The 15,693-nt window shown below is 43.8% G+C and overlaps 1 protein-coding gene across 1 annotated transcript; it reads right to left on the minus strand.

Moving 5' to 3' along the window:
• Positions 1-591: 591 nt before the first annotated feature.
• efcc1 (EF-hand and coiled-coil domain containing 1) lies at positions 592-15,395 on the minus strand. The gene is made up of 6 exons (XM_038812704.1): positions 15,170-15,395; positions 13,172-13,307; positions 10,897-11,062; positions 8,980-9,138; positions 8,637-8,706; positions 592-2,762 (listed from the first exon to the last, which is right to left on the minus strand). The coding sequence occupies exons 1-6, from the start codon at positions 15,249-15,251 to the stop codon at positions 2,629-2,631; spliced, it is 747 nt and encodes a 248-aa protein (XP_038668632.1). The 5' UTR covers positions 15,252-15,395; the 3' UTR covers positions 592-2,628.
• Positions 15,396-15,693: the final 298 nt, after the last annotated feature.

A 15,693-nucleotide genomic window follows, 5' to 3' on the forward strand; every position in this document is an offset into this window, starting at 1 on the left:
CCCCACGGGTCCGCCCCCCCCCGCGGGTCCGCCCCCCCGCCCCCCCCTCGGGTCCGCCCCCCCGCCCCTCGGGTCCGCCCCCCCCCGCCCCTCGGGTCCGCCCCCCCCGCCCCTCGGGTCCGCCCCCTCGGGTCCGCCCCCCCCGCCCCTCTGGTCCGCCCCCCGCCCCTCTGGTCCGCCCCCCCGCCCCTCTGGTCCGCCCCCCGCCGCCCCTCTGGTCCGCCCCCTCGGGTTTACCCCCCCCTCGGGTCCTCCCCCTCGGCCCCGCCCCTCCCGCCCCTCGGCCCCGCCCCCCCCCAAGGGCGCCGAAGTTCAGCTTGCCCGGGGCGCCAGCAACCCTAGGGCCGGCGCTGCTTGGGACACAAGGCATTGGTCCATGAAGTTGTCCGTCAGTGCACCCATTTACATCAACAGAGTACATATTCTACTTATTATACAAGTTTTAGCACCTTTCTTCCTGCAGAGTGCAGAGGAAACAACAGAGAGGATGTCATAAAATATGTGAAAGTAAGAAAGCACAGGAGAGGGAATTAGAAAACAAAAAAAACCCGAACAACCCAAAAATTAGACACAAAACACTGACTACTCATATTTGGAAAAGTTGGTATTTATTTTCATATCCAAAATTTAGCTGTTTGTAATGCCACTGACAGCATGTTGAATTTTGACAGTCAAATTATTGAGTGCAGTCACAATGATGGATTGCAGTGTCTTTCATGAAATTGCCTGAATTGAATCCGTACAAAATAAATCCGTTTATTCTGTTCTTGTGACAGTGACATTGGTCAGATTTAACATATTTACCATTTGCGTTGTTACCAGTTCTATGTTTCCGATGGAGGATTAACATGGTTTTCATCCTGCCACAACCCCCGGTAATCATTATAACAATAATCTAATATGACAGGTTAAAAAAAAGGTCTTACTTTCATTTTTAAAAGTCAGACATTTATAAAATAAGGCATTATATGCTCGCCTCACTCTCAAAGTGCAAGGCAGATAAAGCAGTTCTGCCTTCTCCGATATAAAAATATGAAACAGACTTTATTTTGGAAATGTATCTTGAGGTTTGATTGGTGCTGCACACAAAGAAACTGCCACTTTGCACATACAAACTTCCCACTTCAACATTCCCAAGTCTTGTCCAATGCTTTCAATTGGGGACCTTGTATTTCAGACAGAGCCCTTCCTCTCTGTCAGTACAATCTTTTTTTATAACGGCCTTCGACAAAACTTCTGAACGAAAATAGTGAGACACACTGGCCCAAGTTCGAGACAAGCCAACTAATTGTTAGTTAATTTTCTTTATAAATGGTTTATGGATGTCTGAGCACGTCTTCTTAAGCAATCTGATGGATCATTCACTGCTCAGTTTGGGGATTTAAACCACAAGTGGAGCCAAGCACCATAAGCTTTAGTTTCAGATGGAACCAAGCAGTCACTCTGGAGCCAGTCACAGTCACTGTTTGTTGCCAAAATAACACTGTGTGGGCAAGCTGCCCATTATGTGCACTGTTTGGAGCCGGAAGTTGTGGTTGTGCCTGATGCTGGGTTATTCACACCATCCATCACAAAGCTCCCTTCCCTTTATATTTGATGGATCCCCAGCAAGCAGGGAAAGTGTCAGGAGCAGGCTTGATGTTATGCCAATTGTTTTAAAAAAGCAATTAACCCAAAAAGAGATTTTAAAAAATACTGACAATGCTCATATTTGACGAGGATTGCTAATGTCACCCGACCAATGAAAATATCTGTTGGAATCAAATTTCGTTCATGGCTCTGGATTTGCTTAATTCCACTTGCAAAATGCGAATGTTAGTCTTAGCTACTTGCAAACATCTGAATAAGTTGTAATGATACTATATTAGAGCTATGCCACCCTTTAATAATTTCCTTGCATAATATGGCATAGGAATAAATACATATTTACATTGTTGAAGTAATATCAATTGAACGATCAGAGCTCACACTGATATTGAAAAAAACTTCACCAGCCAGGTTTTACTGCCGTCATGTACATGGATTATGGCTGCAACATTGCATTCCATTAATCTGAACTATTTTTCTACCCTTCGTATGTACGTCACTTGGCCCAAATTGGTAAATATATAGTACACTTGGGGTACTGGGCATGGGTTTAAATCTGTCAATGTTTTTGACATTTTTACACAACTTTGTTGTGTCTCTGTTTGTGAACAAGATATGCATTTCATTTCATATTTCTTCTCAAACAGAATGCTGCATGAGCTAATGTGGTATGTTTTCTTATAAAATCTTGCCGACATTTGGAGGGCCTCCCGATATTTAATACTTTTACGGTTCACTTAATATTGCTTGGAAGACTAAACTATTTCTTTTGAGCCAGCTGCATTTGTTGTCCATGCTTTAGCGGACAAAACTATAATACTTGCTTCCTCAAATAAGTGATGAATAATTAGGAACTAAAACCACACTGTTATGTCTTTGTCTACGAAAGCAAATCATTTTAGTTGACAGGTTTAACATTGTGTTAAGTAACGTGCCATATGAGATTTTCAAGAACTTGCTCAGAGTACAGGAGTTGTAGGTATACAGGACAGTTTTTGACGTGCTTTATGAGACAAATAGGAAAACACAGTTTTCAGGTCCTCAGCATGAGATAATCAGTGGATTCACCAGGGACTGGTGACTCCGAGCCTTTTCCGAAGGCTTCCCAGATAGCAGCTCACAGGCAGCAAGCTCATGATACAAGGCATTCAATACCTCCAGGATGTGAGCCTTTCCTGTAAGAAAGAACCAATTGTTAAAATGTTTCTTTGTTAAAGCAGCTTCCATTCCTGTCACCGCATCTCGTACTTTCCCACCCATGAGCTCATTTCCTTTGCACGAGGAGGGTCAAATTGACCACTCCTTTACGCATCTTCATAATCGCAATTAAAGTTCTTTCTAACTGACCCACAATGTTTGGCAAGATGGTGAAAGATGTGATCAGACATGGTGACATAACCAAAACCAAAATTATAATTTCATGGTGTGGAAGAAGCCCAACAGCCAATTTTATGGAGAATTAAGATTCCAATCCAAAGTTCTGGTTTAAAACCAGCCCTTCTATATATCATAATGCATCTGCATTCAATTACATGAATTATTTTGAGTGTAACGGGTAATTATGTGGGTATATCCAACAGAAATGTTATGTACAGCATAATCCTATAAATAACATTGGTATGAATGATCAATTAATCATCTATGTCAATCTTCACATCTCGTCCCCTTGTCCACTTGGCTCAAAATTCACTGCCCCCTCCCCGTTCTCTCAAACCTCTGTCCATCCATCTCCATGGCCAGCTTCCCACCACTATTGGTTTCTTCAGTTGTACACCACTCCTCAATTCTCAGCCTCCAACCTCTTGTGCAGACACCACCTCCTCCCCTCCCTGCCACACCTCTTTAGACCATATGATGTAGGAGAAGAAGTAGGCCATTAGGCCATTGAATCCGCTCACTTTCATCAACTGTTTCTTTCAGCTGCTCTGGAATTTCTTCCCTAAACTCCGTCCTTTTGGCTCCTCCTTCTATTCTTCGAAGACCCTCTTGAAACTCATTTCTTTGACTGAAAGTTTTATCATTTTTCTTAATATGTGCTTCCTTTGATCCTTTGAATGAGTTGGCATATTACTTTCTGCATCAAGGACGCTGTAAATGTGAGTTGTTCTTATCCTAATCTATCTGCTGATCAGACCACAGAATGTTTCTTGCATTTCATTAAAGAATGCTGCGGGATCTTTAATACCCAGCTAAACCATCAGGATAGATTGGACATTGGCTTAACATCTCATTTGAAAGGTGGCTCCTTCTAACAATGCAGGATTCTTTCTGTACTGTGGCACTAGTCTAGATTATTTTCTATCACCAAGAAAGCACAACAGCGCCTATACTTCCTCAGGAAACTAAGGAAATTCGGCATGTCCACATTAACCCTTACCAACTTTTACAGATGCACTATAGAAAGCATTCTATCGGGCTGCATCACAGCCTGGTATGGTAACTGCTCGGCCCAGGACCGCAAGGAACTTCAGAGAGTCGTGAATACCGCCCAGTCCATCACACGAACCTGCCTCCCATCCATGGACTCCAGCTACACTTCCCGCTGCCGGGGGAAAGCAGGCAGCATAATCAAGGATCCCTCCCACCCGGCTTACTCACTTTTCCAACTTCTTCCATCGGGCAGGAGATACAGAAGTCTGAGAACACGCACGAACAGACTCAAAAACAGCTTCTTCCCTACTGTCACCAGACTCCTAAATGACCCTCTTATTGACTGACCTCATTAACACTACACCCTGGGGCAGCACGGTGGCCTAGTGGTTAGCACAACCGCCTCACGGCGCTGAGGTCCCAGGTTCGATCCCGGCTCTGGGTCACTGTCCGTGTGGAGTTTGCACATTCTCCCCGTGTCTGCGTGGGTTTCGCCCCCACAACCCAAAAATGTGCAGAGTAGGTGGATTGGCCATGCTAAATTGCCCCTTAATTGGAAAAAATAATTGGGTAATCTAAATTTATAAAAAAAAACACTACACCCTGTATGCTTCAACCGATGCCAATGCTTATGTAGTTACATTGTATATCTTGTGTTGCCCTATTATGTATTCTCATGTATTTTCTTGAATTTTGTTTAATTCCCTTTTCCTCCATGTACTGAATGATCTGTTGAGCTGCTTGCAGAAAAATACTTTTCATTGTACCTCGGTACACGTGACAATAAACAAATCCAATCCAATCCAATCCAATTATAAACTCAATTTTTGCAGTGGAATTTAAAAATACAAGCTCCTGAGGTCAAGCTGACATCATTGCGAGAATATGCTGACGGCTCGGAGCTATTGGTAAAGGTCAATGTTATACTGCATCTGTTCATTACTAATGCTCTTATTTTGCTTCAGAAAGAGTATAATTTAATAAACTGCTTCCTGTTTGTTTGTTTACTGACTCGGGGCTCTTTGTTATTTTGGCTGTTCTAATATTTTCTCTTCCCCAAACCCTTTTCCTTTTGGACAACTCTCTGCCCCCTTCCATAGACCAGGAGCTATTTTCTATTGAGCTTTAAATGCTGGATATCGCATCTGGATCTAGGATATAGCACTGCTTGGCAAAAAATTACATTAAAATATACAACTCGATACAAAAGATAATAAAGAATAAAATGACCAAACAAAATGAAAAAGTCAAGTGAAGGAAAATGCAGGACGAGTCTGTTGAGTTTGTATCTGCAATATGTCAATTTGGAACACTTCTTAGTGACGTATTCAAGAGCAATATTGGCAAAAACTGAGAAGTGGACTCTGTCTCAAGTGTTGGGAGTGGTGCATGGATTGCAACGACTTAACAGGATGCAAATGGGGCAAATACAGTGCCAAACAAAAACACAGTGAAAGGTATTAGAAGAGAGTTTAAAGAAGATAATAACATATCACGGTTGCTTTTAATACTTCATTGCTTGTCAAATGAACAGGGCGAACCAGGAATAGGGAACAAAGAGTTGAAATGCTGTCAAACCACATCTATGCCAAACCATAAATGACAATATCAGCAAAATCTGTTTTATGTTAACTTGAATACTTTTTTAAAAATGTGATTACATAACATCCTGTCTGGCTGAATATTTCTATGGCTGTTTATATACTTGAAGCAATCCTGGAATGCAAGACATAACATCCATTAATCATCCATTGATGTGCTGCAGAAAAGGAGCCCCTTTTACTGTTGTACTGGCAGATTAACTACACCATAGAATCATAGAATGAGACAGCACACCTTTCTTACCTGTGCTGGCTCTTTGGTGGGGTTGTCCAATTAATTTATTTTCCCTGCTCTTTCTTTTTTTCCCTTTCAAGTATTTATTTAAACATATTTTGAATGTTTCTATTGAATCTACTTCCATCATCCTTTCAGGCAGTGCATTCCAGAGCACAGAAGCTCTCTGGATTTTACCAGCCCGCTGGAGATTGAATGGGAGGTGGGATGCTTCATAAAGTGTGGAGAGGGGTGGGGTGGGGTGGGGGTGGGGGGGAGACCTCCGGTGAAGGCATGTAGGTGGAATTTGCACGTTGGGTGGCCTCTGCTCGAGTGGTTTTTGGATTTTAATGCATGGTTTCAGGGGCAATTTTTGAACGAGCTGGTGCAAGAAGGTATAAGGAAGCTGGGAGATGTTGAAAACCCAGAAGAAAGTCACTGGAAAGAAGGGGACGCGCGAAGGTCTGCCATTGAGTGAATGGGTGAGCCTGGCAGGAGGAAAGATGGTGGAGGCTGGATCACTGGGTGGGGCCATTCCCCTCACCGTGGAAACTTTGACCAAGGTGATGGCCGGAGAATTCGAGAGGCAGTTCACCGAGCATATGGAGGTGCTGCATAGAGAGATGATGGCTGCAATGAAGGAATGCAGTGTTGAAGACATCAATGAGGTATGGGAGCAAGGAGAGAAGTTGAAGGGGGTGAAGGAGGCTCTGTCGCAGTACAGTGACCAGTTCACCTCGATGGGTGAGGATTGCGGAGGGTGGCGGAGGCAAACAAAGGGCTCAGAGCCAAGGTGGAGGACCTGGAGAACAGGTCGGGGTGGCAAAACATATGAACTGTGGGCCTGCCTGAGGTGGTGTAGGGCCCGAGGTCGACTGAGAACTTTACAGAGGGGGAAGAAACCTCCCGATATGAGCTGGTCAGGCCACATCGGTCGCTCAGGCCCAAGTCAAAAGCAAAAGAGCCACCGATTGCAGTTATAATAGGCTTCCATACATTTTACGTTAAGGAGAAGGTCCTGAGTTGTGTAAAGCAAAAGCGTGAGATGGAACAAAGGGTGTCTCTATAAGCTGATGATCTGCTGGTGTATACCTTGGAACTGAGCACCTCGGTGGGGAGCATAATGGAGGTGCTTCAGAGATTTGGGATGTTCATGGGGTATAAATTTAATTTAGGAAAAAGCAAGGAGGGGGAGGCTCTGTGGGTAAAGATGGAGGCGAGCGCCTGAGGAGGGCGAAGATTTGGAGGAAGTTTAGACAGTACTTTAGACTGGGGGACGGGTCGGGGGGGGGGGGGGGGGGGGGGGGGAATGCCGATTAGGGGAAACCATGGGCGCAATTCTCCACACTCACGACGGTGCGGAGAATAGCGGGGGTCGTAAATTTTTATGGCCACGCTAGTCTGACGCCCTCCCGCTATTCTCCCCCCCCCCACGCCCGACTCCCGACACGAATCGCTGCCGCCGGTTTTTTACGGCGAGCAGCGATTCTCAGCTGGCCGATGGGCCGAAGTCCAAGCCCTTTACGGCCGTTTTTACGAACGGCAAACACACCTGGTCTGGCCGTTCGTAAAAACGGACGTAAAGTTCGGATCTTGCCAACCATGGCACCGATTGGCACGGCAGTACCACAGCCGTGCCAAGGGCCCGCGATCGGTGCCCACCGATCGCGGGCAGCGGGTCCGATTCCAGCGCTCTCTTTGTCCTTCCGCCGCCCCGCTGTATCAATTTGCGGGACGGCTGAGGGGCATCCCGGCCCGCGCATGCGCGGGTTTCGCGCAGATGCGCGATGACGTCACCCGCGCATGCGCGGGTTGGGGTCTTCCAATCCGCGCATGCGCGGCTGACGTCATATGACGCGTCAGCCGTCGCAAACTCTGGCAAGCGGGCTTAACGAAATTCGTTAATGCCGGAGTTCACGGCCGCGGCATGCTAGCCCCGACCGGGGACCAGAATCGGTTCCCGGTCGGGGGGGGGGGCGGGGGGGAGGTTGGCGTCAAACCCGCCCGTTTTTGACGCCAGCCTTACGATTTCTCCCTGTTTGGGAGAATCGCGCCCCATAGGTTTGAGCTGGGGAGAATGGACACAAGGCTTCGGGGATGGGACAAGAGGGGGAATTAAGGAAATTAAGGATTTGTTTCTTGGGGCGGGGGGTTGGGGGTGGATTCGCGAGCCTAGACAGGTTGGGAGAGAAGTATAGGTTGGTGCAGGGGGAAAGATTTAGGTACATGCAGTTGTGACTTCGCAAGAAAGGTTTCCCCAACCTTCCTGAAAGCGCTGGCTTCTTCATTGTTGGAGGCAGTGCTGTCAGCAGGGGGGGTTGGAGAGGGGGTCGTTTCGGTGGTCTACGGGAGGATTCTGGAGGAGGTTAGGGTGTTCATGGAGGGGATTAAGGCGAAGTGGGAGGAGGAGCTGGGGGGGGGCGCTGGAAGAGGGGCTGTGATGTGAGTTGCTGAGGAGGGCGAATTCTTCAACCTTGTTTGCGAGGTTGGGGCTGATACAACTGAAGGCAATATACAGGGCGCACTTCACAAAATCAAGGATGAGCCAGCTGTTCGAGGGAGTGGAGGATGTCTGTGAGCGATGTGGTTGGGGCCCCGTGAACCATGTTCATATGTTCTGCTCCTGCCCAAAGCTGGAAATGTTTTACCTGGGGACATTCCTGCCCCAGCTAATATTGTAGGTGCTGTGTTCAAGGGGCAGGGTTCGCATATTTCGGCCTCTTCTGCCATTTTCGCAACAGTGGAGAGGCTTCTGCCATTGCAAAAATTAGGGCCATATTGTCCAATAAATTAACTGCATATTCGTGAACTTGCTGCATCTATGTACCAACCAGTTGGAACTGGAAAGAAATTTGCTCACTCACCATGCTGAGGGTTATTGCAGGACTCCAAAGTGCTGAGCAAGATTTTTCCTAATGATCTCCTGGACACATTCTAGATAAAATAAGCAAACCTCTTATGATTACATTGTAAAACGAAAATGCATTTACTTTATATTTTAGCTCTCAAATACGGTGGCAGTCACACTTGATAACCTTCTCGTACATTTATTTCTACATAGGCTGAAACTCCTATCTCTTTCCTGAAGTTTAGCAAATATTAAAAAACATCAATCACTGCTAATGTGCAATTGGAAATGAGCTTTTCCTTATCATCAGCATCCATTGCATTAAATTACTGAAAGTTATCAGAGCACTCTTCACTTACAAGGTCACGTAGTTGCTGCAGGAGCTGTAATACATCTATCAGTTTTTCTTCAATTAGTGACAGTCGCACTCTCTCTGTCTCTAACATCTGCAGCTCCATCTGAAGCAGTTCTGTCTCATCCACTTTTTGCTGTAGTTCACACAGTAAGGACCCTTTCAGCTGTAAAGAGTAAGTGGGAAAATAATAGGGGTGCTAAATTTAAATCTTTTGTTGTCACAAGTATGAAGTTACTGTGAAAAGCCCCTAGCCGCCACATTCTGCACCTGTTCGGGTAAGCTGGTACGGGAATTGAACCCGCGCTGCTGGTCTTGTTCTGCATCACAAACGAGCTGTCTAGCCCACTGATCTAAACCAGTCCCTTATAGTATAGCATAGTATACCTTATAGCATAGTAAATGGCTCACAGAATTCCTCTTGGTGAGGCAGAGCTTTAATGCTTTATAACATAAGGGTGTTTGTACAGGTCAACAGTACTTATAGGGTTGAGTCATAGAACTTCCCAAATTCCACTCTTTTTGCTGGTCTTATGGAATTTTTACCTTGTGCTTTAGGGACTGAATTCACTTACTATCAATGAAGCTGTAAATGGGCATGATATATTTAATTTTTAGTTCTTGGCATGTTTAAAGATAAAATTGATTGATTGATTGATTGATATTTATTGTCACATGTACCGAAGTACAGTGAAAAGTATTTTTCTGCTGCCAAGGGAGCGTACACAGTACGTACATAGTAGACAAACAAATAATTGACAGACTACATTGACAAATGGTACATCAAAAAATAATGATTGGTAACAGTGTGGAATGAGGGTCGAACAAGAGCAGCATAGGACGTTGTGAATAGTGTTCTTACAGGGAACAGATCAGTCCAAGGGAGAGTCGTTGAGGAGTCTAGTAGCTGTGGGGAAGAAGCTGTTTCTATGTCTGGATGTTCGGGTCTTCAAACTTCTGTATCTTCTGGCTGATGGAAGGGTCTGGAAGAGGGCAATGCCTGGGTGTGAGGGGTCTCTGACAATGCTGTCTGCCTTCCTGAGGCAGCAGGAGGTGTAGACATAATCAATGGGAGGATGGCAAGCTTGTGTGATGCATTGGGCTGAGTTCACCACACTCTGCAGTTTCTTGTGATCTTGGGCCAAGCAGTTGCCATACCAAGCTGTAATTCAGCCGGATAGGATGCTCTCTGTGGCACATCTGTAGAAGTTTGTGAGAGCCGATGCAGACATGCCGAATTTCTTTAGCTTCCGTGGGAAGTAGAGACATTGTTGGGCTTTCTTGACTGTTGCATCAACATGAGTGGACCAGGACAGGACCAACATCAGGGGGTGATGGTGACCCCCAGGAACTTAAAACTATCGACCATCTCCACTTCAGAGCCATTGACATAGACAGGGGTATGTGTCGCACTACGTTTCCTGAAGTCGATGATCAATTCTTTCATCTTTCCAACATTTAGTGAGAAATTGTTTTCGGTCCACCATGCAACCAAATGATCTATCTCCCTTTTGTAGTCTGAAGAATGCATGATAATCTTGCACAAAGTGCATTGATCTTTTTGCAGTACAGGGGAATGGGGCGCTTTTATAGCAATGGGAAATGGTGCTGGAGTCTGGCAGCTTTGGAGTAGAATCTCCCCAGGACTTAGCAGGACAGGAATGGGAGACCTGAATGTTCGGTGCTCATTGAAAGGTGGAAATGGAAGTGGGTGACCTGAAAATATTGGTGACAACGGCATGTTATGGGCGTCCCTATTTAGCGTGCAAATGAAGCATTTGACAGGACTTACACCATTGCAATATGTGCTAGTACAGACATTGAAAAGACGTTGTATAATGAAGACAGGACCCCCTTGAATTTTTGTCACTGATGAACCTTCCGTGGACCTGAACGAAATGCATCACACTGCTCAGACTTTTACCTGATCCATGTTTGTTTCCATTTGCTGGGTTTTATATTCTTTGAATTCCAGTTGCTCCTTTAATTTTGCCACTTTCTCAACCAGTTCAAGAATTGCACCGTTGCTCTCATCACTCCTTATCTTCCCGAATTCTGACAGCAGCTTTATAATCGTCTTATCATCACAACTGTGAAAATACAACACATGATGACAGACAAAATTGAGGCATTCAAAAAAACCTGCTAATTTAAAATTGAAATTGTACAATGGGTTATAATTTATGGTCAAACTAATGCCGAGGTCAATGGTGTCGCTGTTAATTATATGTAAATGCTACGGCAACTTCTGGTTGAGAGACATTTAAATACGGGAATTCAAAAGTTGCTCTTCGAAGTGCGCTGTTTCACCATTAGCTTCACAAGAATGGCATCTTTCCACAAACTAAAGATGTCATAAAAAGTTAAATTCTGTCCATTTCAGTCCAAGTCCACTTTCTAATGACATAAGCATTGATCTTTGCTAACTACTTCACTAAATTAATGAATGAATTGAAAATTAACTGTTACAGATGTGGAGTTTCATTCTTTCAGATTTTAAATGCTGTTTGCGGTTTTTAAAAATGTAAAAACTTCTAAATAATTTAAAGAAACCATTTCCGTCTTGATTCCTTTTTGCTCTTTATCTTAATCCAATCTTTCTTTCCCCCTCCATTTCTTTTTTTGTGCTCAGATTTCATTTTATGGTCCAAGATGACCACTTTCCCCTTAACTATAATGTAATCCATTTGCACTTTCAGCAATTTGCAGCACAACACATCATCACAACTAAATAAGCAAGGGCATGCCAAACCAGCAGTTGATATTATTTCTTGTCTTCCCGCATCAGATTATCCTCCAATATTGAATATTTAGAGAATGTGATATAATCTGCTAATCGGGTCTTGGTTAAAAGGTTACCTCAGTGCTCTGATATTCATCTCACTTGTAATTAAATTGATTAAAGTGAAAAGTAGCACTCTAACCCCCACCCCAGCACTTTCCATGCCACACCCATGCAAACCTACACCCCTGCACCCACCCGCAATGGCGCTTCATTGCTTCCATGCCAACTCAGGCCCCTCCCCACTCAATGGCCCCATATACCTCCATTCCAACCTATGGCACTTCCATTCCCATTCACCGAGTATAACTCTGTGCTGAACCAATGAACCTATAGTAACAATGGCACGAGCGAAAAATCTTTAAAACGGTAATTCATTTATAACTTTCTAATAGAAAACTGATTTTCCACAGCCTTATGAAAGTGTTAATCATCCAAACCTTTAAAATATCATTACCAGAAGGTACAAGAACTTGACACCTCTTTCTCTTGTGTAAATAAACATTGTGAAATTTACAAAATAAATCAAGAGAAAGAGCTGTCAATCAAGCAGTACTCTCCTTGGGTGGATCTGTTCCAACAAATTAATTAATGTCTGGACTCTCAACCATGCCTCACTGTGCATTCTTTGCTGAGGGTTGTGAGGAGCCATGGAAGGTGGGTAGAGGGTTCGCATGAAGGGTATGAGGGGCCATGGGGGGATTGGATGGATGGGCATAAGTTGACATGGGTGGGGCATGGGCAAGAGCTTTACCTTTCAATAGATTCCCTCATCTATGGTTCATGCCACAGCTGAGGGGCCGTGAACCACAAATTCTTGAAAAGCTGGTCTGGCTCCATGAAAATTGTTGAGGACAAAGAAACATCTATTCCCATAATGGAGCCAGCCAGGTCGAGAATGCAAGGTGCGGGCTCGTGACCTGGACCATCCTGCACCCTTATACCGCTCTGATAAAAATTGGAGGTTTCAGGAATCCCAGAATTGGAGATGCCTGACATTTTAAAAGGCCCGCTAAGGCAACCCAACTCTTCGAAAAGCCAGCCCACAATGTTCATCCAGCCAAATGTGAAAAAATATCCTATTCATTTTCCTTGTAGTACTGGAATCGCCTGGCATTGATTTTACATTAGACGGCTTTGTTTACTACTTTGTTTCCATGACATCAAATAATGAAGCTACCCTTCAATTAAATATCTGTTTCAGAAACACAAGCTACATTGTGCTGGTATGTGTACCTTACCTGGAATCCATCTGAGAGAATTAGGGATATTTGGAATGATCTAATCTGTGAGATTGGAAGATATCAGAGGTAAAAAGATTAGCCTCTTCAGCTCAATTTTGAAAACTGGTTGGCCATGTGATACCTAATGTTAAATTAAGTTACTCAAAGTTGAATTGCTTGAAAGGACTGCTCACCCATTCCCACAGCAACAAAGCCTGGTCAGAAGTTTCTTCACTTCCTTCACCTGACTCTTCTGATCTTCAGTCCATTTTTCATCCTCTTCATCTGAGGCAGCTTGTCCTTCTACTGAACGGAACAGCTGTTCTTCAACTAGTTAAAGCAGAGAAACAAAAATGTTATGCCGTTTAACCTTTCCGAACTGCAGTGATTTTTCGGTGACAGGTCGTGATTGTGCTGGCAATTTTTCTAGTAATCCTCTTGCACTTTTCTTCCACAATTAATTACAAGCAAGAATAACAATCATTGACCAAGTTTTCCCAATAGGGCAAACAGAATTTTCCCACAACAGTCGTTGAAATTTCATTAGATCTTTTGGTTTGTTAATTTGTGAGCTACAAGTCCTTAATTTACTATAGGTGCATTACAAACACAAATGAATCAGGCTTTGTTCGTTTGTTAAGCACATCAGAATAATGTGAAAATTGTTAATTATCTCAGGTATCAAATACCTAAACTTATTTAAGATACAGAAGTGAATAAAGTAGTCATTGTAATCTGGAAAAAGGCAAATGTCATGACTCTGATTATTCGTTACAGTTGCATAAACAGTTGCTGTAACTTATATGACGAAACAATCTGTGCATTGTACGATCTCCTAACTTGCTATATCATGGCCATTTTATTTCAAAACTGAGACTGGGATGATCTCTATCACCCATTCTTCTCTCATTACAGAGGAAGTGTACATTTAAAGTTCAAGCTTCAATTCGTCCAAAAGTTTAATTTTTTTCTCTTCTCCTCTTTACGTGTTGAGGTTTGCAATTTCGCCAGTGCTCGCCAAACCAGGTAAACCCCCAAATTATGCTGACTGCTTTTTGGCTGGAGTCTGACCCATGAGACCATCACGTCAGGTGCTCTTGTCTATTTTGCAAATGCAATAGACTGTCAGTGGGGAGTGTGCACACACAGTAAATACATCACAGCGTGGTACTCCCAAGTTGTTGTGTGCAAGGTATGGTATGTTACAGCAGTTTTAGCGATGAAAGCCACAACACAACAACTGTGATAACAACAACCTGCCAATAACCTGTCAAATCTGCTGGACTGGGACTCTGTGGCGTGATGCTTTAGTCATGATAACGGTGGTTGCAGATTCTGCAGGTAGAATTGCATTCATAAATGCACAGAGTAAATGGACAAGCCCACAAGAATAAAACCCGTAATGTAGACTGCTGTACTGAGATGACAACCTGTTCTTGCACTGAAATGGGGATGACAAAGGGTGGGCCTACCAATCATGCTGTGGCAAACAGCCAAGCAGTATTATTACACCATTGCCATTTATCTACTTACAGTATTTTCACAATTACTTCATTGCAGTGTTAATGTAAGCCTACTTGTGACACTGATAAAGATTATTATTATAATGTACCTTCTCAAAGTACTGATGCGACCATCAATTCGAACGAGACGGAGAGTTGAAGTGAACAGTGGTTTTAATCAGCTAGAACTGTGCCTGCCTGAGACTGCTCTGTACTGAGTGCCGCATACAGGCTGCAGATCTATATACCTCCCCCGAGGGGGCGGAGACACAGGCGAAGCCCACAAGGGCATCAACATAATACAATACAATACAGTGGTGAATTGTAGCAGCAATACGTTCATTATAAGTAGGAAATGACATTTGAAATTTTCCCAATAGTTTATTGGTCAATGTGCCTGCTTCACAATCCTTTTCAGCAGCTGCAATAGGTATTGCATCTCTCAGGCCTGGGTTTAATCCTGGTGCAGCGTAGTAGGATGAAAATCTCCATCCAAGTGTGTGAATGAGGACCATTTTTAAAAATAATCACAAAAATTAGCAAGTAAAAGATCAAAAGTAAAGCTGAAATATTAAAATGAAATAAGATAAATCAGATGAATAAATATGAAGAACAAATAAAAGTGAAGTCATATAATGTAGTGCTTTCAAATTTTCTGATTTACACCCCACATTCACCAATTTTCCTTACTATTGTAAGCTGATGTTTCTGTATCTCCTGTTGGGGACCTACGTTCCTGGTGCGCAGGTAAACAACCCTTCCACTCATACATCGTAAGAGGGGGCCTCCGATCTTGATTGTTTGGCTGTAGGAATTGAAATTTCCTGACCTCCGACCTGGAAGAAAAAAGGAAATTGTTGTGTATTGATGTTTACTATCTGGCAACCTGGAAGTGGAACAGGGGAACTTTAAGAGATGGATCACATGATGCCATCTCACAAGCGGGCTGTGTAACAAAGCAGCCTACAGTCTTAACATCTCCTGAATAAAACTCTTTACCGTATATACTCGCGTATCATGCGATCTCGCGTATCATGCGACCCCTAAATTTTCGTCCCCAAAACATGATTCTATGCTATATCTCATGTATCATGCGAGTCACTTTTTTGGAAATTAATGCCCAAACTAAAACTTCCAAATGGTATCATTGTCTGTGGATTCTGCCGAGTGGATTCTGTTGTGAAAGCTGTTCGCGAATCGAACAGCTTTCCAGC

The sequence above is a fragment of the Scyliorhinus canicula genome, chromosome 11 (assembly GCF_902713615.1).
Source record: "Scyliorhinus canicula chromosome 11, sScyCan1.1, whole genome shotgun sequence".
Classification (NCBI taxonomy): Eukaryota; Metazoa; Chordata; class Chondrichthyes; order Carcharhiniformes; family Scyliorhinidae; genus Scyliorhinus; species Scyliorhinus canicula.